We start from the raw sequence: 27,420 nt of genomic DNA on the forward strand, positions 1-27,420 counted from the left end.
GAGAACTTTGTACACAGCTGCATTATAAATGTTTAGTAGTACATTGGCGCATTTCATGACTTTTAAACACCCGTGGCTTTTATGTTTTAATGTGGATTTTTTTTAACATTCTATTTAGATAATGATTTGCTTGTATTCTATAAACTGACTAAACTGGAACAAGTGATACAACCAAATCTAATACGTTAATTTAGCTTACAAAAACAGGGTTTTCTAGTCCTGTGATGTTCTATTTGGTCTGTAATTTCATCATATTGTAGGCCATGGCCTGAAAAATATCTCTAGAATCTAGGGGCCAAAATGTAAGAAGGCAGACCGTTTAATAAGCAATGCACACTTAGGCCTTGATTTAATATTTTTGTATAAGCTTTTCTGATGATGTCTACTGAAGCCACCATTAATGTATATGGGAATAGTTTATCCAAAAATATATAAACTTTTGAAACCTTATGCAACAATAGCGTGGCCTTGTACTCCTATCTATATAGTTAAACAGGCAATCTCACAAATCTTACTTAAAGGACTACTCTACATGTTATGACTACTTCATTAATTGAAGTGGTCACGGTGCCCTTCAGTCTATATGTGCAGCGTTTGACTGTGAAATGCTGCACACGCCGAGTTTAATCCCTTTCCTGCTTGAGCTGTAACTCCACCTCTGACACAGTCATTGTGCTGTCATTAGCCATCCCATAACAAGAGTTACGGGCTGGCTAATATCAATTCTATGCATATTTGATGTCTGGCGTCACCATGCACAGCATTACACCGATGACTTCCTTTCAGCCTCGTGTCTCCTTACAACCCATTCCTCAACAGGCAGAGGAAATGACATCAGCGGGCTTAACACTTTTCCATTCTTCAACTGGGAACCATCATCTTCGCTTCCTGTCTATCGCTTCAAGTTCTGTCCTTTTACACTCGGCACAGAGAAGAGAAGATGCTAAACATTATTTCTATATCCCCTCTTCATTTGCAATACTTGCCCTGGCTTTGTCTGAACCGGATTATGATGTAATTTTTATAATCGTTCTATACATTTTCATGGAAGACAGAGCATCACGTGGGAAAAAAAAAAAGCATAACTCAAGTTATAGGTGAATATCCTTAGGGATATTATTTGATTTTTTCTCCTGAGCTTTGTGCTTACAGACTTGGAAAAGATGTCTTGCTTTTGAAACCTGCTTTGTGGGCATTTCAAACTGTCACCCGTCCCTTCATTTTCCTTCTCCAGTTTTGATGTTCCTCTTTGCCCTCTGGATACAGTTGCATATATGTTTTTAGACTTGACACTCTGTCTCGGTCAGTTGCTTTCTGTTCCTGATGGGCATGTCAGCCTAATTTACATTTGTTCTGATGATGTCTGTATCTAGCGTGCAGGGAAAAAGTTCTGAAGTTTCTTTTGAGTTTACCCTAAAAAGTTGGTATATTTTTCTCTGACTCAGTCCAAAATTGAAAATATATTTAACTAAGCAACAAACACTCTGTTATTGCAGTAGCTATAGTTTGCATATTATCTTAAAATGCGTAGACTAATATGCAGGGAATTTATACTTTTTATAGGCATCTATTGCTTGTTTTTATTAGCAAGGTGGCTGAACAAATAATACTTTTGCCAATGTTGGGATTCTGCAGGAGTTGGAAAAGAACACTAGTCTGATGTTTGGGCAGGATGGATGAGATGGAGAATAATTACGGTACCCTGAGTTTATACCGGGGGAGCAGTGTTAATTTTGTATGTAAATTTCAATTTCGTTTTAGTCAGTCTTTTTTGACTAAAAAGCTATTTTGGTTTTAGCCGTGTTTTAGTCTAATTTTAGTTGACTAAATCTCCAGTAGATTTTAGTCGACTGGTTCTACTCAAACTTTTAGTTGGCATGACTAAAATCTAATGGGTTTAATTAAAGCCTCTATCTGTCTCGTTTGCCCCTTCCCCAGTTTCTCTGTCTCTGTGCCCTTCCAGCGCCTCTAGGTGTGTCTCTCCAAAGCCCTGATCTGTCTCTTTTGCCTTTCCCACAGCCCCTCTGTGCAGTGTTAATTTTGGCGGCAAATTTCAATTTAGTTTTAGTCAGTCTTTTGACTAAAATGCCATTTTAGTTTTAGTCGTATTTTAGTCATCTGAATTATTACTTTTAAAAATTTTTAGTTGACTAAAATTGTGTGTCGACCAAATTAACACACTGGGGGAGCCATTCAAGAAAGATTATTTTGATTTTTGACACCACAAATTTGATCATTGTAATAGGCATTTGTTGCATTTGTGACACCTTGTCTACTCGATCTGAAGTCCAACTTGTCCTCTTCATGAAACGTGTATATGGATAGTTTCTTTTTGTCAATGAATTTATAGCCTTCTTTTGCTTTATTTGGAGAAAAAAGGGGAGTGTAAATAACATATAGGCATATACCTGATATATTTTCTAATTGAGCCCAATACCTCCCTCTGCTTCTTTTTACTCATTGTTACCTTTTGGTCTTGCTGAAGTAGCTAGTCTATGTCAAATTACAGTGAAACCAAACTACAATAGCATGTGGTCTTTTACAAGCCTATGAATCATTTACTGGGAAGGTAGTGCACAACATGCAAAGCAGGTGGGACTATTGTTATCTGTTGGATTACAGAATTCCTCGGGTTCTTAGCTCTTCTTTTTTACACATTGTCACTAACTCCTTAAATCAAACAGCTGTGCCCTCTCATTAAACTATTGTGAGGTGTTTTGTTGTATACAGAGTGTGGTGTACAACGGAATCTTGAATTTAGAGCAGATATAACAATAGTTACTATTACTTGCTTCTAATAGTTGTCCTGAGTTAAAAATGCTATATTAGCTGATTTGGGGATTATTCCAAATCTCCTGTTTTAATTAAACAATTTGCAAGCCTCTACATCTAATCTACAAGTAAAAGTTATATAAAGTAGAGAGCACTTGTGACTTTTTTTTTTTATTTTAAATTCTGTATTTTTCTTGTGCTTTGAATGGCATAACATACAAGCTCTTGGTGCCCCAACAGCATTCCTCGAGCACATTTTCAAGCGTAACAATTGAAGCAGTAGGATTGTCGGCACATTTTTATATGTTAAAATAATGTAGATTATGTCAGGTTGTTAATTTAAAGCGATACACAATAGCAAAAATCATGAGTACAAGGAGTGAATTGACATGACTGGTAACATGTTGGGTTGGTACGTCTTCCTATCAAATTAACAGGCTAGGAGGGTACATTTTCATTATTTATATAGCAAGCTATACCAGATAGTTATGTTGTCAGGGTGCATTTATACAGTCAATGTCTAACCATGCTAAAATACTTTTGCTAGGGTATCTGTTATAAGAGGCAAAGGCATAGTACTTATGCTAAACAGTGGGTTTAGGCGTATATTCTGAGGCTGCAACAATACGTGGGAAGATGCCTAGGGTTCCAGTGTGGCTGACTAACCGTTAATACACATGTAAGCAAGACAGTAAAGGGTTGTTGGCATACTGCACAGCACATAGGAGGCAGAAGGGGGGGGGGGCGATCACTGAGTTCTATAGGCGATGTGTGGCTCTCAGTGTCCAGTCCAGCCAGCGGCCATCCGCCCCAAGTAAGCAGTCCGGTGTTTGATTTAGCCGATGCCCATTTCAGGTATGCTTTTGGCTTCTCCAGGGTCGAGGTGCGGTAGGGGCAGCACTCACACTCTTGTTGACTGCGGGCCAGGTAAAGGACTGGCGACTTCGGGCTCCAGGCCCTATGTCCCAGAAGGTCCGAGTCCTGTTTGCCACGTGGGTGGTGGAGGGATCTGTTGCATGTTCGGCGCTTACAGCAGATATATTTACACCCTCTTGATGTTCGATGCGGGGTATGCACCCCTGTGGTCCTCGGCTTGCGTGGGCCGGTCCTGGACTTGGTGGTTTGCGCCTGTTTGTTAGTGCTTGGGCCCTTCTGGGTTCCCCCTTGACTTGGTCGCTGTGTGAGTTGTGCTCGCTTCTCCAGCTGGGCCCAAAATCGGGCAAATAGCTTGTCAATGCGTTGGAGTGTTCGCTCCACTTGGCTCGGTGCTGTGTGCGAGGCGTGTGTGTCCGCCATCTTGGGCACCCCGTGGGATCCTGGCTGCTGGTGGTCTGAGTCAGCCTGTTGTTCCATGCGGTAGGTGTCTGCCGCATGCGTACTCTGCACTTGCCGGGTAGGACCGGGATGACACCCACCGGTCCGGGGGGGGGGGGGGGGCACCTCTTTAGTCGAGTGTCACCTCCAGTTAGGGCTGTGGGAGAGCGGCTGTCTCTCCTTGGCCCAGTTACTGGTAGGCCGCAAAGCCTCGACTTGGGTTTGCCAGTGGAGGAGAGGCCCACGAGAGGTCAGGCTCCGCCCCCCACTTGTGACCTCTTTTAAGGGCAACTGCTGCGTTCTAAGATTTTGTATCAGTATGTTTACCTGTATTTTTATTCTTTTATCCTTATTGCCTGTGAGTTTTATCAGTATGTTTACTTATATGAATATGTATTTCTGTTCAATAGACTGAAATGTAGAAATCCACACCTCCTTATCCAGCATCTGGGCACAAGTAAGAGGAGAAACTAATAATCTTTCTATTTCTTCTCATTTGCAATGTGTGCCCTGGATGTGCCTAGACTGAACTAGATAATGATGCCTCGTGATGAATCTTTAATATGAATTTAAAAGAGAAAAGGTTACCACAAGTTCTAGATAAATCTAGAGATTGTGGTTTCCCTTTAGCAGTATATGAAACTAACCCAGTTTTGTTCTACTTCTCTGAACATAAACAATGACTGACCTGAATTGCCCTGACCTTACTGATCCTTTGTTTCAGGTGACTCCTCTCCGCTTTATCGTACCCCTAATATCCTAGGTTTACTTTAATGGGACACTATAGTCACCAGAAGAACTACAGCTTGTTGAATTTGTTCTGGTGAGTAGAATCATTACCTTCAGGCTTTTTGCTGTAAACACTGTCTTTTCAGAGAAAATGCAGTGTTTACATTACAGCCTTGTAAAAACTTCACTGGCCACTCCTCGGATGGCTGTTAGAGATCCTTCCTGGGTCATTGCTGCCTAAAATGCATCCAAACATTCAGTATCTCCTTCCTCTGCATGCAGACACTGAACTTTCCTCATAGAGATTCATTGATTCAATTCATCTCTATGAGGAGATGCTGATTGGCCAGGGCTGTGTTTGAATCATGCTGGCTTTGCCCCTGATCTGCCTCCTTGTCAGTCTCAGCCAATCCTATGGGGAAGCATTGTGATTGGATCAGGCTCCCATTTCTGATGATGTCAGCAGACAGCTTGTTTTTCTGAGGCAAACGGAGTGAAGAGTTACAGCTTCAGGCTTGAATACAGTAGGATTTTGCTATATTTATGGAGGCACGAGGGGCCCAGGGGGGCTAGATAGTGGTTTTAACATTATAGGGTCAGGAATACATGTTTGTGTTCCTCACCCTATAGTGATCCTTTAAGTCTGACAGTTCACACATCTTAAATTAACCCATTTATCGAAAGGAGAAAGCTGGATTATGCAATTTGTTACAATTTCTGTTCAATAAACAAATATATGTTACATGCCTAGTGAATTGATGTGTGTTCAGTGATTCAGCCGCCCACCCAAACATCAGTTGAAACTTGAAGGGTGAAAATAGGAATGCTTTATTTGGTCACAGTACACATATTTATACACAGATCCCCGGTATGAGGTCATTAACAAACAACAATTCAGATAACCTCCAGGCACCACTGTGTCTGGTAGATAATAAGATTGAGAACTAGTAATCTAACTTCCAGACACCAGGGTGCCTTAACAAAATACCCCAAAACATGTATTTCTCCGCCAGTAAACCCCACATAACCCCGGATAGCTCAAACTGTCAGCTCTACACAGTTCAAATAGTGCCCTGATCTTCAGCACTATGTATGATCACAACCTGGTTAAAGCTTTGACCATCCGCGGCTGATTTTTGAGCCAATAAGTTCCATGCAGCTGGCCTGAGTTTGTAGGCTGCTCTGGGGGACTTAGCCTGCATAGATAGGTTACCGGGTAGTCGACTTTAAGGGCGCTTGGTCTGGAAGTGTGTGCTAGGGCATGAGCCACAGCAAGGTGATGTCTTTTCTGCTCAATTAGGATAGTCTAGTAACAGTGGAGATGCTGAACGTCTGTCCAGTACTCTTTGCAGGACTGAATCCAGGAAGTCTCTGTAGTGGCTGTTCGAGTGATAACCACTAGAGATGGGAGTTGGGCGGTAATGTAAACACTGTCTATTCTCTGAAAGGCAGCATTTACAATGCTGTGCCTGCAGGGACAGGCTCTAGACACCAGAACCACTACATTAAACGGTTACTTTACGCACTATGACCACTTCAGTGATATGTGCCTGGAGTTTGTATGTGCAGCATTTCACTTTGAAATGCTGCACATACAGAATTTAAGCCCTCTGCTGCCGGAGGTGTAACTTGACCTCATATAGGAGTCATTAGCCAACTTGGAGCGGAAGTTCTAGGCTGGCTAACATCAGTTCTGTACATATTCCCATTTTGTACATATACAGAAATGCATTCGTTGACTGAGGGCGGTTGCCTGGCAGGCCCAGGGTACTCCTGTCATCATAACCACTACAGCAGGTTGAAAATGCCATACAAAAAGGCTACTGTTCACTAACCACAGCATTTAATGATACAAATTGTTCTATTGTCTATCAGCTGTGCTCTGTCAATGTTGCAGGAAATAGCTTTGACACCACTGTAAACCTTTCAAATCTATGATCTGTATAAATCTGAAACATTGGCCAGTATGACATCAATGTATGCTCTTTCACAAGGTTTTCTCCAGGCTAAGTTATGGAAAACAAAATTGTTAAATTATGCAGAAAGTGATGCGTGGCACGTATAACTGCGTTTCCAACACTATATATGCAAGAGTATCATTGCTATTACAACAGTCAGACATAGAAAAGTTTAAAATGTTGTTATATAGTACATATAAAAATATTTGAACAAAAAAAAATATCTGGCACAGTCTGTGGCTGAAATAAATCTATAATATTAATTATAAAGTTATATATATCAGAAAAACCGGGTTTACAGCAATCCGAGATCACATCCAGTTCACCACACAGTTAATTTTCCTATTGCTCAGCCTATACAATTTGTTAATCTATTCTGAATGGGGGAATTTGTGGAATGTTTGTCTGCCTGATATAATCCCTATTGGTCTGAGAACATTTTGAACTCCAGTAAGAGTTCTTGTGTGTTTGCAGCCCATGTTTGTATTCGTTTTTGGTGATTTAGGTTACTGTTAATATGAGCACTGTCAACCCCTTCTGCCCCCCTGAAAAACGAGTATTTTATAAAGCGAAAATCTTTATGAAATACTAGTACTGAATGTTGATTTCAAAAGATACACTGAGACAAACTGTAATTTCTTTTTTTAACATCTTCTGCTTCTAGATACTGGGCAGAGCTACCACCATCTAGAAGTGTTAATCTCCCTAGATTAGCTCTGTCAATGGAGGGTCTTGCGGGCATTATTTATAAAGGTGGGGCCATGCCTACATAAATGAATAATCTCCATTATAACCTTTTTGTGATTTGTGTGGAAAGTTTTATTACAACTGTTCCAACATTTCCAACGTGACAACACCTTATTTTGATAAACCAATGTCAATTGCAATTATTCTAGGACTGCTTTGTGACTGTACTTAAGTTTTTTTTTTTTCTTTTTTTTTTTTTTTTTTCCTTTTTTAAAATGATCATGAGTTGTTGGAATGGCCAATACCTTAGTAATATTTTAAAGCGATGTAGAAAAAGATGGCACTATTTAAAGGGATCTGATAGTGCCAGAAAAACTAGCAAACCCGTTTTCCTGGCACTATAGGCTCTTGGAGAGCCCCCCCCTCCCTCGGCGCTGAAGGGGTTAAAACCCCTTTAGCCACTTATTTTAATTCAGAGCCGGGCTCCCTTGGCGCTAGTGACGTCTCCTCCCCAGCCGACATCAGCTCCCGAGTGGAGCTGAATACGCGGCCAGTAGCGCGTGCACATTCAAACACGCCCATAGGAAAGCATTACTCAATGCTTTCATATGGGAATCTTATTTGATGCTGGACTCCGTGAGGTAGTCCAGCGTCAGATAAGTGTGATTTACTCAGTGTAAATCGCGGAAGCGACCCCCAGTGGCGGTCAGGGAGACACCCACTAGAGGCTGGATTAACCCTCAGTGAAACATAGCAGTTTCTCTGAAAGTGCTGTTTTCAGCATCAGGATTAAGACTAAGGGGAACTGGCACCCAGGCCACTTCATTGAGCTGAAGTGGTCTTAGTGCCTATAGTGGTCCTTTAAATGCTAATAATAATAATAATAATAAAAAAAAGAGAAACGGGGGTGTGAATATAATCTTGGTTTGTCAGGGCGGTGCTGTATGACTAGCCCTCCTTTTACGCTTATTGGTTAATACTCTGCTTCTTTTACTCTGCAATTATTTTCATTATAGCAAAACTGTAAGCACCCTATTCACAACCTCTGTAGTGGTTCTGGTGCTTAGTGTCCCTTTGAGACCTTCGATATTTAAAGCTCTTCATCTTCTACCTCATCATGCACAGCACAATAAAACATGATGCTAAAGGTCTCTAATACTTTGGATAGAAGATGACTAGATTCATTGCTTCTCGAAGAACCTTTGAATTGGCAGATTGTGGCAGTTGTCATGCTCCCATAGTTTATAAGGAACACTTCTAACTTTGGGGGAAAAAAATAAAAAAAATAATTTAAAGTTACAGTGTTCCTATAGGGATATTGTTACTGTACGGAGTGTTATAGGGAGGTGATCATAGAGTAATGTATACAATCTAAAGCTCTGTTTGGGATCACACTGGCCATAATTTTTCTTTGCTATCCAAGACCGTTTTTGAAACGATCAAAACTAGTAAAATCTAATACATGCCAGTTATAGATCTTTCCTTCTCCCGTATATTAGTAACTTTGGTATACTTAGATGGGAAAACACCCACCAATAAGTAAATCTTAATGCAAAAAAGGTTTACTACTAAATGTGTATGAACGTTAAATGGCCATTACCCTATAATATAACTTATTGGTGATTTTACAGTAGCATATTCTTTTTAAGTTGCACGTCTAGAACCCCAAGTACTATTAAATTGTGTCAAATGCTGCATAGCATTACTGCATTGTCCTTACTTTTGTAAATATATTCATGCGCACTGCATGATCATTTGTGTCTACCTATCACATTTATCCTTGATTAAAATGCAACTGCTAAGCAGACTTTTTTTATTAGAATCTTGAAAACTTTGAATTAGTTTTTTCTCTGTAATGCATTTCAACTTGTACGTGAATGTCTGTTTTAGGCTGGTACCAATCACCTTGACTTTGTGTGTGCTTGGGGTGGGGGGTGAGCAGACCATATGGAAAGCCCAAGCATTTTGCATCCATGTTTTGACCTTGCTATTTTGTCCTACTTTCATTAATGAGGATTACCAAATGTGATGGGTAGATTTAAATAAATGTGTAGTGGGAATTACTGTGTAAGACCTACTTTGTTTTATTTAGACCTAATAAAGCCACCTATAAATTAGTTTTTCTAAATGAAATAAAAAATATCTCTGCAAGGTAGGTGATATTCGAAGCTTTAAGAGAGCAGGTTTTGTTTGGTACCAGCATGTGCACTGTCACAATATTCTGGATTAGAACAATTGTCATTGCAGATTTGCAATATGATCACACTATCAAACTAACCTTTTCTTTAGTTTTGTCTGTCTTTCTAACTTTTTAATCAAATTTTCATTCCACCTGCTATTATACTGAAATATTTCATTTGAGCTCTAATCTACTGGTTTTTGTTTTTCATTGGTTGAATTTTGTAGTAATTTCCTTGTCATCTAATTTGGGATTTAACATAATGGGGGGGGCATGCAAGGTTCATATTAATTGGTAGTAACTGGTAACGCTATTATTTTAATTTTATTAAATACTTATTTGCCAAGTTATTACCGTAAGTAAATAATTCTGGCCTTTGTCAAAAAGAGCTAAGAACTTCCGAATCTTATTAAAACTGAATTAGCCTGTACTCTCAACATTTTTTAGCAGAAAGCAGTTTTTTTTTTTTTCACAGTGCCAAAATGTGTGTGGTATGCGGGAGATATGTGTCGAGGCCTTTTTAAAGCGCATGAAATACAGTGTGAGCGTGACATATTGTACTGCTGCTGTAACATCTCTTGTCACTGCCAGGATATCATTGTTCTTCTGGATAGAATGATGAAAACCTATTTTAAAACCTTCATGGTTTTCAGCATCAGACTGTTTTCTATGTTAAAACTTATTCCCGTTTAATACACTGGATGTGCTCCACACTTTATTCTTTTATTTCTTTTATTGCAATACAAGGAAAAAAAAAACACAAATGAACGCTGAGGCAAGTCACTAGGATCTGCTCATTCTGAAAAGATTAGGAAACTTATGGAAATGTCTCAGCCAATCCTTACGTTTGTTTTGGTGACATTGTGGTGTACATTCTAAAGGAAACTTGTGTCCTTTGAGTTTGTAGTACTGCAATTGAATGTTGCACTGCATGAAAGAGATATGGCTGGGAGCAGCTTAATTTAAAATAATTGGAACTATTTCACTATTTGGGCAAGTAAATTGATTAGCTGAGAATCAAGTGTGATTTTTTTTTATTTTTATTTTTTTATTTTTTTTTCATTTTTATGAACACCATATATTTGAAGCAATGTAACAAAATTAGTTTGGTTCAATTAATGCCTTGTCAAATGCATTCTAGTTCTTTATGTTCCTGTCCCTTTAATTCCCTAGCACTGTACTGGTTTTTGTGGATGTGTGTGTCTGTGCACATTAGCAGACAACCTGAGAAAAGTGTGTAGTTATAGCTTATTTCTGTTTCTGTGCTTTCTAGTTTGTTTATATTGGGACAGTTGTTATTATGTCCAATAGAAGTGTTCTCTCCTCTCACATGGCATGTGTACTTTGGCTTTTAGCTCTAGTATTTACTGTTTGAGCTTTTAATGTAGAAAATAACCTTAAAAAAATAGGAAGTAGAGTTTGTCATTCTATGATTTAAATGCTACATTCCAGGACTGAATACGTTCCTCCCACTTCCATAAATGTCATGGAAAGCTTGTCATGAATGCAGCTTTTTCAAGGTCTCTGAGTTAGTATGTATATTATTATATGTTGGTATGTTCTTTTCTCTGGGCTGCGGAAGGTGTGGGTTTTTTTTTTTGTAGGCGACTTATCAAGTTGAAACAATCTGAAATCTTTGTTTTTCCTTTTTATGTGTCTCTTTATCACACAAGGTTTCACTCTCTGATTTGGTGAAAGTCCTATAGCACTGATAACAAAAGTAATTACTAATCAATAACACTGACTGGATTACATGCTTCCTCTGTTTTAGTATTCCAGGATAGCATTGGATTTAAACAAAACTATAAATGAAGTGCAGTTATATAGTTAGAAAACGTACTATTTATTGCACAGAGTGTACATTAATTTAAATGTGTATATTTCTGTGACGCCTTCATTTCCATGCTCCTTCACTATGGACCGGTCAGCCTTAAGTGCTTCTCATATAATGTATATTTTCAGTTCCGGTTGAAATAGGTTGCTGTTAAGAGTTGTATTTTGCTTTCTGTTATGCCTTATGTTCTATAAGCCTGGGATGTTTGGGGATGTTGCACTTCTTTGAAGTAACTGTGTTTGGAGAATATAACAAACTGAGCTGTGCTGATAAGTGATCATTTATAGGTCATGTTTTCTTACTGAAACCGAGCAGTTGTGAAATAGAGGATTCCTTAATCTTATTGATGTTAAATAACTAGCTAGTAGCTCTGTTCAAATTAAAAATAAATACATTTGAATTGAAGAGCAGCATTCCACACTCGAAGTAATGCTTATTTTATTTATTGTGAATATTATTTTTTTTTCCCCAAGGATTAAAGATATTTAAATATGCAAAACTTTCAAAATTACGTTTTGTGGGTGGTTTCTACGTTTGTGTTTTTATAATTGATGCCCTACAAACAATGTCAGCCAGAAGACTATGAATCTGTTCAGTGCAAATCAGACTTTCCTTATACTTTTATGACCAACAGTATAACATTTTGAACACCACTGTGTATGTGTGTGTATGTATGTGTATATATATATATATATGTGTGTGTGTGTGTGTGTGTGTGTGTGTGTGTGTGTGTGTGTGTGTGTGTGTGTGTGTGTGTGTGTGTGTATGTATGTATGTATATCTATATATGTGTATGTATGTATGTATATGTATATCTATATATGTGTATGTATGTATGTATATGTATATCTATATATGTGTATGTATGTATGTATATATGTATCTATATATGTGTATGTATGTATGTATATATGTATCTATATATGTGTATGTATATGTATATATATGTATATGTATATCTATATATGTGTATGTATATGTATATATATGTATATGTATATCTATATATATATGTATATGTATATCTATATATATATGTATATCTATATATATATGTATGTATATCTATATATATATATGTGTATATATATGTGTATATATATATGTGTATATATATATATATGTGTATATATATATATATATCTTGATAGAGACCCTGAAGGGTCGAAACGTTGATGTAAATTTATGAAGATGTTTTAATACACTATTGGAAAATCCAAGTGAGTGCTCCTGTCTTAACCTGTGAGTGTGTGTGTGTATTTAGCAATGTGGTTGACCATTCAAAATGAATAAACCAAAGTCAATCACGGTGCATTGTTTATTAATGTTAAAGTCAGTGATGGACACGTTTTGTTTGTGATTTCGTTGTAGAGATTTGCAGGTCAGTACGGTGTGAAAAGAGTCTGAGATCTCTGAAAGGAAATTCTGTCTGACAGCTGAAGTATAAGAATGGCCTTGTTTGAAAGGCTGGCCATCAAAGCGCATGTGATAATTTGTGACTAGGGGAAAACTGTCAGATGACATTGTTAAACAAAACATTTTCTGCCTATTCGCTAACCAGTGTTTCTCCTCTTATGTTTTTTTTTTTTTTTTTTCTTTAGAACACTGTAATGGAAGAAACTGCAATATGGGAGCAGCAAACGGTTACTCTGCACAGGGTAAGTTAACCATGAGTTAATCCATCATGCACAATGCAGGCTGTTTAAAACAATAGACAAAAGCCAGATGTCAGGAAGTGAGACAAGGAAATTACTTTCCTTTTGTTAAAATTAGTCCAGTGTAAACTTTGCACTCATCAGTTCTCAGTTTGCTAATGTTATGTAAATTTCTTTTTTTTTTTTGTTTGCTTTAACCCCTTAAGGACCAAACTTCTGGAATAAAAGGGAATCATGACATGTCACATGTCCTTAAGGGGTTAATCAGATTGTACCTAAGATGGCTTCTTGCTTTTAAACAAATATGTCCAGTGAGTTGTGTTTTCTGGCCTGCTGCTACTTGATTTGCTTTGGGAATGGGATTTGTGCAGAGTGATATCTAATCATCGGGTGCCCCTATCTGGCTATGCAGGCTATAGCCAACCCAAATAATTGATATAGCTGGGCCACAATACACAGGAGTTTGAATTTAGTACAAATCAACGCTGAAATGAAAAAAAAAGTTGATATGTTGGAAAGACCACTAATGTTAACAGACATTGAAAAATACAGATCATTTTTATGAAATCTTTCTTCTTGTGTGTTTTGGCTAAAACTAACTGGTAATGTATTCTGCTTTTATAAGAAACATGTTTATAGTTCACCATTTGAAAGGAAAACACAATTACTAGGTGGTTGGGGGTGATTTTTGTCTATTTCTGGAATTCAGCGGCTTATCAGTGAAAACAGAAATCATTGCTCTGCTCCTTTCAGTGACCTTTTATACTTTAGCTTGGTTGACAAGATTACATACAATGGTAGTGTAGGATTCCTGCTGGGATCAATTTCTGAAACCAGCCATCCAGGGAAAGGTATTTATAGCACAACTGGTCTTTCTGATTGATAAGGCTCATTCATTGAACCCTTGAGATGCATACTTTTGCAGAACAGGGTAACAAGAAAGGCTACATAGTATAACGCTGTTTAGTTGATGTAGCCCAAGATGTGTGGAAATGTTGCACTCACACACCCATAGGTAGGTCTCAGAGCTGGAAAGGGACATAAAGCATGGCCGTTATATATGAACACTTTAATATGCAAGTAAAGATCTACAGATTTAAACTGGCATGTGGGGACTGCTGCATCCTTTAAGCTACAAGTTATTTCTAAAATTCAAATTACTGCATTTAGACTGTATGTGATTCACTGGAAGTCTTTTAGTGCATATAGCGTATTTAAAAAAAACAATAATAATACTGCAGTATTGCCTGCATGAGCTTGCGTGTAATATAAATGACTTCCCTGAGAACAGATTTATTTTTTCCTTTAGCCCTACATAAAGCCTGAAAACAAAATGACAAATTGATGTGAAATTGTAGCATTACATACAGTCAATAATTGGGTAGTTGCTGAATGATAGCTTCTGTTGGAGTTTTTTTTTTCTCTTCTCTTCTTTGTTTTTAATCCAAGCTTCCGGTTTCCATGAATCTTGTATAAAGAGGTTATCTGATTGATTGCCAAGTGGCGGTTGGTACAGTATGAGCTGTATACACCACAGCTGTGATTGTGAGCAAGCTGTAATTGTAAAGTTCTATGTTTACAACAAGGACAAAAGTTGTTTATTGGTGCTATCAGCATTTAAAGAAACTACATATTAGTCATTTTCCAATATATAAATTGTAAAGACCACCAGCTCTGGTTTCAGGTCTGCTGATCTGCGGCGTGACTTCAGGAGTTTGCGATCTGCTAAATGGCATTCCCAGGTATTCGGTGAATACCTGTATTATTGTTTGCTTGTACCAGATGTTACTAGTTTGAGATCTAAGGCTTTAAAGAAATGCGCAGGCATCAGAGTTACCATCTTTGGAGCTGCTCTTTGTGTGTATACAGCCATGGTTTTAGCTGTTGGAAAAATAAGAGTTGTCTATCTTAGTAGTGAATTAAACAAATCTTGGACTGGCGTGGAGGGAGTAAAATAGGCTTAGAACAGTCTATATAACACCATGTGAACAGTCCCCTGATTTCTGTCTCGCTGCACTTATGAAATTTATAATTAGAGTCCCCATTTACTGGGGCTTTAAAAGCACCAAAGCAGCCTATGTTCCTGGCAATCTGTACCGACTTGCATAGTTCCGGCATCTATACAACCATCTCTTCGCCAAAGTATGTCCCACGGAAGCTATGCTTTCCTCTGGCTGTAGGTATACTTGCATGGATTCTGGCCTCAAGGCGGTTTTGCCTGCTGTTTAAGTTTCTGCTTCCTTGGTCGTCTTTATGCCAAAGTACACTACTAAAGCTAGCTTTGTTCAGTTAAAGAACATGGATGGTGTTGTCTGTGTTGTATAAAAGACCTGACAATGCTTTTGTCACTTGTTCTCTGGAAAAAACAAATAAAGAAATAACCAAGACACATTCCTGAAAATTCGGTTACACTGCAAAACTCATAAATACCTGTTGGTTAGTGGGTTTGAGATATGCTCAGTATTCTTTTAGAAAATAGCTAGAACCGTTCCAGCTAATCAGGTGTTCCAAATATGTCCTGTTGTTTAGACAACTCACTGAGTATTTGTAGCAAACCTGAGAACTTCATAAGGTCTTCAGTGGGACCTTTAACCCCTTAAGGACAGAGCTTCGGAAGCTTGTCTTTCACTTTGTGACAACGGCATTTTTTGCATTTTTTGCTGTTTGCGTTCAACTGCAATTTGCATTTGACTAATTTATTGCACCGACGCATATTATATACCGTTTTTTAAAGGACAGAAAGGGCTTTCATTTGATGTAACATATATATATATATATATATATATATATATATATATATATATATACTTATTTATTATAAAAAAAATACAGAAAAATTTGATTTTTTTTTTACAGTTTTTGCAATAATAATGTGTGCCTAATTAGTGCAGGTTAAGGAAAGTAATTAAAAAAAAAAATCATTTAGTTGTTCTGATTTTCAGAATATATAATGTGTCTGGGATTTTCAGTTTTTTTTGGTAGTTACAGGTCACAAAGCACAAGGAGTAAAATAAACTTTTAATATGGAGCGATTTTAGAATTTGGTATGTTTGTCTTGTAAGCTTTATAGCCATAAAAGAAAACAAAATTGCCACACAAAAGTATATATTTATATAAAGTAGACACCACAGGCAACCCCTAAGGTTGTTTTGACACTTTCTACGTAGTCATTTTACCGCCAACCTCTGCTAAATTTTGGAGTAAAATTTTGTTTTTGGGGGGTTTTCTCACACAAACTTATAACAAAGAACTTCTCATGTGTATTTTGTAAAGTTGGTGTGTGCTATTCCTGTACAAAGTTTTATTATGTGTTCAGTTACTTCTGCTGAGTACAACGGTACCCCCATTGTATGTCTTTGGCACTATTTCGTGAAGCTACAGTGCCATATAGGAGACCTGTCCTTTTCAGTATTCACAGTATAATTTTGAGAGACGGATTTAATGAGCCTATGCTTCCATTTGGGGTATTATAACAGTTTGACTGTTCAAAAAAAAAACCACAAAGGCCTACCATTTGTAAAAGTAGACACCCCAGGGTATGTCATAAGGTGCATATTGTGCCTCAACATGCCCCCATTTTTTTACCATTACATGCCAAAGTATGTGGTAAAAAATAATTTTGTGCATTTTTTACATACGGATTGCATTTTTGCTGGGCATTTTGTATATTTCATATGTGCCACTAAGTTCAAACCCCCCAAATTATGCTCAGCTAAGTCTTCTGAGTAAAAGGACACCCCCATTGTATGTCTATGGCACTATTTCGTGAAGCTACAGTGCCATATAGGAGACCAAGCCATATCAGTTTTTACCGAACTTTGAATTTTGACGCCAGGCCTAAGTGCAATTTCCAAGCATCTTCGCAGGTTTTAAATTCAAACTACCCCACAAAGGCCTACCATTTCTTAAAGTAGACACCCCAGGGTATTTCAAAAGGCATATTTTGAACCTTAGCGTGGGATCATTTTTCCGCTAGCGTGTACCAGGTGTAGTGGTAATAAGCGTTTTTTTCTGCCTTTTTGACACACAAAGTGAGTTTGCACAGTATATTTTGCAAACCATATGTGTACTACCACTGTATAATACTTCATATGTTGCTCAGCTATGTCTGCTGAGTACAAAAATACCCCCGTATGTACCTTTGCCAGGTATATGTGGACATCGGAGGGGCACATTTGGGACACAGCCATTCCATTTTTTTTCCCCCAACTTTCAATTTTTACGCTGTGCCCATGTCCCATTTTAGAGTATTTTACCAGGCTATATAATCCAAATACCCCATAAAGCCATACCATTTCTTAAAGAAGACATCCCAGGGTATTTCAAAAGGCATATTTTGAACCTTAGCGTGGGATCATTTTTCCGCTAGCTTGTACCAGGTGTAGTGGTAATGAGCGTTATTAAATGTATTTTTTTACTTTTTAAAACTTTTTTTTTTACTTTTTAAAACTATTTTTTAAACTTTTGTTTTGATTATTCATTTTTTTAAAGTTTCCTAAACTTTCGTAAAACTTTTTTTTACAGATTTAACATTTTTCTAAGCTTTTTTTTTACGTTAACCCCTAACTAGCAGTAAGCAGCACTAACAGTAAATTCCCCATTTTCCCATAACTCCCACCCACCCCAGCTAGCAAAATATTTAATTATACAATATTTAAATTAGTTAATTAAATAAATTTAACCCCTGAGGGTTAAAAAATAAATAAAAGTTAATCGTCAGGGGTTAAAAAAAAATTAGATCACAGTATAATACTGTGATCTGTATTTTGATCACTGTAGGCAGTGATCGACTGGCAGGGAAGGGGTTAATTTTTATTTGGACTGGGTAAAGGGTTTATTTTTTAAAATTTTTTACTTAAACGTTATTAAAACTTTTTTTAACTTAATTTTTTAACTTTTTAAAGCTTATTTTTAAACTTTTTTTAACGTTAACCCCTAGTTAGCCTAATACTAAATCCCCCAATTCCCCACTAACTTCCACCCTCCCCAGCTAGCTAAATTTATAACTTTAAAAAATGTAAATGAATTAATAAAATAAATTTAACCCCTGAGGGTTAAAAAAAATAATAATTAACCCTCAGGGGTTAAAAAAAAAATCAGATCATAGTAAAATGTAATCCCTGCCATTTGATCACTGTAGTCAGTGATCAATTGGCAGGGAAGGGGTTAATTTTATATTAAAATGGGTAAAGGGGGGTGGGATTTTAATTTAACTTTATTGTTTTGTCACCAGGGGGCAGGATCACTGAAGATCCGGCTCCCTGCACTTCACACAGAACCAGGAAGTGCAGGGAGGCGGAGGTGAGTATAGAGAGCACATGTGCCCGCTCTGGCATGCTGTCAGAGCGGGCACATGTACTCTGACAGCCCGATCCGGTGCTCCCGGTCTGCCTCTAATGCAGAGGCAGACCGGAGCACCATTAACCCCACGATCGACGCGATTGCGGCGATCTGGGGTTAATTTTAACGGGTGACGGACGAGGTCCGTCACTCGTCGTTAAGGCAATCCCCTGAGTGACGGACCTCGTCCGTCACTCGTCGTTAAGGGGTTAAAGTGAACCTGTTATGCCAGATAGAGGGATGTTTTCTTCCCTTATTACTATTAAAATTTAATTTTAATTTATTCCCATTCTCACTTTCTCCTGCTGAGGGCATCAATCCTTTTTCTCAATGGGTGAAAAGACCCACCTCTCCTAAATGTCCCTGTTTTTGGGACACAGAGTTGCTTCCCATAACCGGGTAATAGTCCACAACAATTTATATTGGCTTTGTGTAAATAAAACTTATATGTTCTCACTCTTCTTTCTCAGATTGCCCATACAAAGCTGCTGCAGTACATTTTTCTGGCAGTTCTCTCCTCTGCTGCTTTCATGCAGAACCTGCACCTCCTGCCTACTTCCCCTTGTAGGCATTGCTTTCCCTTAGGCTGAATTCAGGCATGAGAGATTACAAGAGGAGGGTTTCCCTGATAACAGGCATGTAAAGCACAACCTTCTTATTAGGTTTGGCACAGACTGAACTGACTAAGAGGAGTGGAAAAAGGGCCGTTTTTAACCTCTGATTTTAGAGAAATGTAGACATGTACTAGCAATTATGATAGCACGAGGTATAGATGACATTTTATTCTTTATTATGTTAACATTGTATTTGTCATGACGGTTACCCTTTAAACGACCAATCCACACTCATAAAGCATTTCAGCTTGCAGATTTCTGTGTGTGTTTGAAAACAGTTTCTCTGGTCTTCCCTGATTCTGTGCAGGAAAGACCATAAAGACTGTTTGTTTTCAAACATTGTCTGACCCAAAGTGCATGTATATCGCATGTATATACTAAATGTAGGGATCAGTTATTTTTTGTTTTTTTTCTTACAATTTTTTTCCCCTAGATATTCTTAATTTAAAGGGACACTATAGTCACCTGAACAACTGTAGCTTAATGAAGCAGTTTTGGTGTATAGAACATGGCCCTGCAGCCTCACTGCTCAATCCTCTGCCATTTAGGAGTTAAATCCCTTTGTTTATGAACCCTAGTCACACCTCCCTGCATGTGACTTGCACAGCCTTCCACAAACACTTCCTGTAAAGAGAGCCCTATTTAGGCTTTCTTTATTGCAAGTTCTGTTTAATTAAGATTTTCTTATCCCCTGCTATGTTAATAGCTTGCTAGACCCTGCAAGAGCCTCCTTTAGTTCAATTTAGAGATTGAGATTCAATTATTTAAGGAAAATTACATCTGTTTGAAAGTGAAACCAGTTTTTTTTTTTCCATGCAGGCTCTGTCAATCATAGCCAGGGGAGGTGTGGCTAGGGCTGCATAAACAGAAACAAAGTGATTTAACTCCTAAATGACAGTGAATTAAGCAGTGAAATTGCAGGGGAATGATCTATACACTAAAACTGTTTTATTTAGCTAAAGTAATTTAGGTGACTATAGTGTTCCTATTCTATATTTTTTGCAATATGTAAGATTATTATATTAAAAAATTGTTCAGACAGTTGCCCTTTAAGTCAAACCAGTTTTACTCCATGCGGTGTGTGTGTGTGGACGGGTTGCCAGGGCATGACTGGCACCACTGTTATTGTCTGGGAACTTTGCAGGATTCGCAATGACCCCCCCAGGTAACATCACCACTGGTAGTCTGGTGGCTGGACGTGGCGCAGGTAAAGGTTTTACTTTTCTGAACCTGTCCCTTGCGCATACTGCCATCTTCTCCAGCTCGCTGAGGTATATGGAAGACAGATGCAATTCCCTGCAGCCGTCACTGATGATGGCTGGGGTTATCTACACTTATAAACAGAGGTAGCTCCGCCCAGTGTCTAAGTGTCGGCTGGGCGAAATATTCAGAGACAAATTAGTCTCAATTTTGTCTCTGTAGATCTCTTTGCTGGGGTTAAATTTCAGTGAAATTCCAACACAGTCAAAATAAGTATTTCATAAAGATACTATCTTTATGTGCTGTTTAAGCATCAGAAGTGAGGAAGCAAATAGTCTAGAGAAGACTACATTAAAAGGACACTCTTGGCACCAGCACAACTTTTAGTCAGACATATAGTAAGAATGTCTTTAAATCAACACTGTCACCTCGCCCCCCTGCCCCCCTTTGCAAATTGAGTATTTCATTAAGATATAATCTTTATGAAGATATAATTTTAGTTGTTGGTGTCCCTTTTAAGCACAAAATAGATGCAATATATTATTGGTGTTGATAACTGACATTAGTATGGCCTTTGTCTATTGCTTTGCTGTTGACTTCTTTAAAGCCTTTATCACTTGACCTCTGAAAAATGGCAGATTTCCATCCCTTTCAGCTGGTCCTTCTCTGGTACTGACTAATGGTATGTGGTGAAGTAGTGTACAACTCTGTTCCATGTCTCTTTTGTTTTCTCAGTTCTGTTTGGGGAAAAAAAATCAGTGCTTTTGTTTTCATAGGAACTGTTTTGTAGGCAAGAGGTTTAAAGGCCCATAAACTTGCATTGTCAATCATCATTTAACACTTATAGTGAGATGTATGGACTACATAATTAGGAAATTATTTTATGCATGTACTGGAGTTATTTAAGGAATACTTAAGGGGTCAATTAGATTGTGGTACTGCAGTGTCTTCATTAATGTGGCAATGTCATGCCTAACTTACCTTTCCCCAATTGCTTCCTCTTCTCTCCCTCTCTCAGGATCTGTTCTTTATTTCTTCCTATCTGCTCTAGTTTTCTTTAAAACATAAGACAAAGTAGGGACTATTTTGTCTTATGTATTTTTCCTACTCTTGACCAGCTTTGACCCAGTGGAGGAGCAAAGTACGCTCCATTTTCTGTGGTCAAAGCAGTTTTCCCACAAATTTTACCTTCCTCCTGCCGCTTCATTCGGCGTTCGTACACCATTCGTGGACAAAATTTGTGACTTTTGTTCGGATCGGAATTTAATTTAAATGAATTAAACTCCAATCCTATTCGTGCAGTGAATAGATAGCTCCCTAATACCCATGGCATTAGGGAGCCATCTACTAAAAGGCTGAAAGACCTAAATTGGTCTGTTAGCCAAATTTACTAATACTAAGTAAAGATTACTTAGTATTAGTAATACATCTGCCCCTACTTGCTATACCGTGAGTAGGGGCATGTCTTCTAAGTCCCCACTACTTTAATAAAGTGCCCCTTAGTGTGGCACCTATAAAAATACCTTAACAGTGGGTGGGGGGTGGCAAAGTGTTCCAAGAGCGGGGGCCACTAAACTAAATAGAGGACCCAGTGTCCTCCCTAGGCCCCACTCATGAGCGGTGAATGGGCGAGGTAGGACCTACTGTGCCGCCCCCCCATAAGTGGCGGGGGCCCTTAAGTTGTCCACCCCCCAACCCCCACCAATGCGCAGCAAGTGGGGACCCTTAAATACAAGGGGGGCACTTATTGTCCCCTCACCCCAGCTCCCACCCATTTGCGGTGGGTGGGGCCTTTAAGTTACAAAGGAGGGAAGACCGATTTTCCACCCACCCCCCACCCATGTGCGGCAGGTGGGGCCCATTAAGTAACAATGGGGGGGGGGGGGGGGGCGTGGAGACAACTTTTGTCAACCCCGCCCCCAGAGTGCTCTGATAGGGAAATCTTGAGCCTTGCAGGTAACCAATCAGGCAAGGCTCAAGATTTACCTATTAAAACACTCTTACTGGTTGGCTTAAACCAACCAATCACAGCGCTCTGAGTCAAATTGCAGGGTGTGGAAAGGCTTTATAAGCCTTTCCCCGTCCTGCGGAACTCAGTCTGCGTGGTGCCCTCGCTGGGTGAAGAAGTATTTATTTATTTTTTAGCATCTGGATATTTATTTCCATGTTTTTTTTTTTGTTTTTTACTCTGGTTTTTTATTTTATTGTATAAATTTAATGAGAATTATGGATTTATTTGGCCTTTTTTGGGGCTGAAAAACGTTTTTAGAAGAAAGAAGACTTCTAATGGTAAGTATTTTTTTTTTCTCAGGTATTTAGGTTTACTGGTTCCCCCCTCACAACTTTTAGGGTGAGGGGGGGGGAGGTAGGTAGGCTTTTATTTGAGGGGTTGACTATGGGCTTGGAGATCCCTAGTCACCTTGGGTGGGGGGGGGGGGGGAGTGAGCGGGGGCGGATTTTACATTTAGCCCCTACCAGTCACCCATGGGGGGGATAGGGAGGTTGCCGATAGGTTCTCCCACCCCCCATTTGTAACTTAAGGGCCCCCTACCTGCCGCGCATGGCTGCTTACTGTTTAGTAGACATGCCACTACTCAGTATAGCAGCAGAAGGTAGATTTCAATCTCCCATAATTACTAATACCAAGTAATCTTTACGTTTCAGCCTTTTAGTAGAGCTATTTACTCACGGCACAAATAGGATCGGAGTTTAATTTATTTGAATGAAAGGACAAACTGTTCTCATCCTATTATGACGAAATTCGGTAGTTTTGACAGCGTTCGAATGCCGAATGAAGCGGCAGGAGGAAGGTGAAAATTGTGGGAAAATTGCTTTGACCACAGGAGACTTTTCTCCTCCCCTGGGTCAAAGCTGATCAAACGTAGGAAAAATACATAAGACAAAATATTCCCTACTCTCTTATGTTTTAAAGAAAACTAGAGCAGACGGGAAGAACAGATCCTGAGAGAGGGAGAGAAGGGAGAGGGAGAGAAGAGGAAGTGATTGTGGAAAGGTAAGTTCGGCATTACAGTGCCGCTTTAATTGTAGTAGCAACAAAGGAGACACTGTAGCTTTATGTATAATCATCAATGTTGTGGTTGAAAGCGAAGTTATTTGTGCATGCTTTCACAACTTTACATTTGTGAGAATCTGCATCATGGAAAAACATTGTACATCACAAGCTAAGATGAAACCGCACTGCAGATATTGTTGGTTTATAGAGTAGTTTCATTCATGCCCTTTCCAAAGGAGATTGAGCATTCCTTTAGTTATGCTGTATGCATACATTCACCTACAGTGTACAGTGTTGCAAAAGCTAATATAATATGTATGCTTTAAAGGGCTACACCAACCACCCTGACCTGCTTTTAGAAGTGGTCATGGAGGAAGGAATCTGTATGTACTGTCCAATCAAATGCTTATCCAATCCATTCTTAAATGAGAAACATTTGACTGGTTCTCACATGGGAAGTACTGATGTAACAGCTTGGCTTTTGTGAACTTTGCCTGATGCTGTATACCAGGTAATTTTAAGGCTTTTTAAAAAAAATATATTATTATTTTACTACAGGGTTTTCTGAAATATGAGAAGGGGGGTGGGTATTAGCAATGCCCAACAAGGAATTCTAAATAATTGAATGGAGTAACCTTTTTAACCAACATACCTTGTACATATGAGATTGTTTACAAAATAAAAGCACAACCCATATATAACTTTGTTATTTAGTTGTGTGAAAAAAAAAAAACTATATTAAGAGATCTGTATAGGCAGAATACTACAGGCAGCACAGTTTTATACAGACAAGTATTCCAACCTGGAGTACCATTTGTATTGTACTCCTTTAATGTTTTTCACCAAGGCAGTACACTGCATATAATCTATATAACTATATAACTAATCTATATATACTTGCATGTGTGGAAAGTACATTTTTAGAAAATGCAAAATCCCAAAAGCGCATTCTGCATTAAATCAGGTTGACTGTGAAGCTTTATTATTGTGTTTTGGGCCAGGGGCACAGTTGAAGACACAGCTTCTTCTTGGTAAAATACATTTTAATTATACTTAAATGTTCTCCTTTTGAATTTTTATATTGTGGTGAAATACAATGCATCCTAGAAAATCATTTAATAGCTGTAATGGATTATCTAAACTAAGAATGCTTAACTGCTGCATTAGTTCCTGAAAAGCTTCCCTTTTTATCAATTTATTGGATCCCCACTAGTGGTACCAGGCTCATGTTTGTCCAACAGGTTACTGCCTGCAATAAGCTATTTACGGTCTCCCATTGGACTGGAGACCCTCTGATAGTGAAACCAAGTCCCCATATGGCACAATGCGATGTCTAGTCATTCTTATGCGTTTTGAGGCTTAGTTTGTTCCTTCAAAATTATCCCTTGACATGCCTTCGTCTTGCTTCTGATCTCTTGACACTTGGTCTTCTAGGGATTCTGTTTCCATCAGTGTCCATAATGTGAATATTCTGTGCATGCGCTATAGGGTAGCCATTTCTCCTGGGACTGCACATTCATGCCTTATGGTTCCAATAAGGCTAAAACACAGTAAACCATAGTGCGCTTTACTAAACTGAGCTGCATATCAACATGTAGCAGCTGCAGTCCATTTTTAAAGAGAAGCTCAGATCATCCTATGTGATGTCTTAAACTGTTCTTTGTGGATGAACTTACAGGATAAGATCTCCCACCACAGACCAGAAAGATATGCTCCTGTTTGTATGTCTCTTCCTGGTGTGGGAGGGAAATGTCTGCAGCTGTAGGTGGACCTACTCATTATTCTCTAGGGAACAGTTGAATAGGTGATACACGCCCCTTACTGTGCACATAGCACTGATTAAATTTCCCGGTTTTGGATTTCATTTTTATGCATAAACTCCTTTTGAGTTTGCATAGTCTACTAAAAACTGCAAATGAGAAAATGACAGAAAATGATCAATAAAGTTTGCAAATTATGTTGTAGCCATAACATTTAGATCAAAGAGATTCTGACCCTAAAGAGGCAACAAAATGTTACCGTGCCAATTACAACCTAATATGCTGTCAAATGTGGATAATAGTCTGCACAGTTGAATAATGTACCTGGCTTCTTTTAGGAGGCCTTTTCATCATTTTCTTTAATGAAGAATGTGTTGTCATTTCCAAGCAATATCTGAAAATGTTTCTCTTTACATCTGCAAATTCAGCCTTGGAAAGGTTACATGTGGCCACAGTCTTTCAACGATGCTTGACATTTCTATTAAATGTGTAGGCTTTCGCCACCTTTCTCGAGGGGGTTTGCTCTGTAAATGGACTAAATTTAATAAATGACAAAAAAATAAAAGTATTTTACTAATCTCAAATTGCTTTTGGCTACCGTGTTTAACCCTTAAGTACCCCCCCCTTTCAATGATTTAATGTTCTCACATGGAGTAGGAGAAGCAGAATTGCAATATAACAATAAATTCATGAAAAATGTAATAAAAACATCATGGATCCATTCACAAGAAAAGGAAGTGGATAAAAACCATGTGGATTAGGGATGGGTAAAACGTTCATCTCGTCCTAGCTGGGATTCCTGAAACTAGTGCAAGTTGACTGGACTTATCCATGACCTTCATTAGGCACCTATTCCAGCACTTAGTATCCATCAGTCACTATCATAACGCCCAAATCACATAATGTACCCTCTGCACCAGACACTAGCCAAAGGGTACTTGTAATGTGAGTGAATGCACGCTACTAATACATGTGTATCCAGACGTACACCCACTTTCTTCACAATTGTACTTTCATGCACATTGGCTGTTGCTGCTGTCTAGATGGCGCAGCAAAGGGCCAGTTGAAGATGAGTTTTGCAAAGGTGTTAGGTGTGAGAAAAGCCTTGAGCAGGAAGATTTTCCGGGGATTATCAGTTTTTTTTTTTATCAGTCCTCAATTGAGCCTTTTTAGTTAAGAAAGATAGTGACCCAAACCCTGCAGAATTCCTTTGTGATTTAGAATATAAGAGGCCCAAACCTTTCAGTTTATTTGTGGATTTTAATACATTATTAAACTATTAGTAACGAGAACTGATTAAAACATTTAAATATATAATCAATGCAACAACACCTTTTTATTTTGAGTCTTTAACTCAAGGAGTTCAGAAACCTGTCATATAAAGCTCCATATCATATTTTTAATTAGTGTTCTATTAGAAATGTGTGTATTTTTGGAATCTTCCTATGTTGTAAACCTGTGTATTGTTTCGTAATTTCCCTCCACAACAATAACATATTTCTGTGTAGGCCAGCTACACAAACTGCATTTTGAGAAAGTTTTTCTAATTTCTTTTAAGTTTTGGCTAATGGCAAATCTTTTCTAATGCTCTTATTAGCTCTCATTAATTTTTAATATATGTTTCCAGGCCCCAGGATTTGGATTTGGGATCGCAATATCTGGTGGCCGAGATAACCCTCATTTTCAGAGTGGAGAAACCTCAATCGTCATCTCAGATGTTCTTAAAGGTGGTCCCGCAGAAGGCCTTCTGCAGTAAGTATTTGTCATTTTATTATTCTCTTTGCCGCTTATTACAGCTTTTCCTGCAGAAAGTGCTCATGGGGTATTTAGTAGGATTAGAAGATAGAAACAGGGCTTGCTTTGTGTACAAAATAAATAATTAGTTAAATATTTGTCTATTCATTGGAAATCATTTTGTGACCAAAATACTTAATTGCCTGGCCGTTTATTGGATATGTGTTTTTATGACCCATATTATATTACACCTGATGTATGGAATAATAAGCCTTTTCAGTTTATAATCTATATAAATTGCTCTTGCACTCACGCTGTAAAGTACCTTAATGACCGGGTGCTAGCAAACCATGGCCAGTAGTATCCATCTTTGCAATCAGGTATCAGCACTCTCTGAATTTAAAAGTCCAAAATTTATTAGTATAAGGTTAAAAAACGATCAGTGTTGTACTTTGATCCTGAAGAAATTCCTCTATGTAGGACTGAAACGTTGATCGTTTTTTAACCTTATACTAATACATTTTGGACTTTTAAATTCAGAGAGTGCTGATACCTGATTGCACATAAATATATATATATTTTTTGACAATGCTAGCACAGGGCTTTGCAAATTTTTATGTAAATCTGTGAC

The 27,420-nt window shown here is 38.3% G+C and overlaps 1 protein-coding gene across 10 annotated transcripts in view; it reads left to right on the forward strand.

Moving 5' to 3' along the window:
- The window catches only part of TJP1 (tight junction protein 1), a 512,314-nt gene that overhangs the window by 414,341 nt on the left and 70,553 nt on the right, over positions 1-27,420 (forward strand). For all 10 annotated transcript variants that reach the window (XM_063449129.1, XM_063449130.1, XM_063449132.1 and 7 more), the window contains 2 exons: positions 13,075-13,131; positions 26,683-26,807. In XM_063449129.1, the coding sequence (XP_063305199.1) occupies positions 13,075-13,131; positions 26,683-26,807 (182 nt within the window). The remainder of the gene's footprint in view (positions 1-13,074; positions 13,132-26,682; positions 26,808-27,420) is intronic.

This window comes from Pelobates fuscus, chromosome 3, assembly GCF_036172605.1.
Source record: "Pelobates fuscus isolate aPelFus1 chromosome 3, aPelFus1.pri, whole genome shotgun sequence".
Classification (NCBI taxonomy): domain Eukaryota; kingdom Metazoa; phylum Chordata; class Amphibia; order Anura; family Pelobatidae; genus Pelobates; species Pelobates fuscus.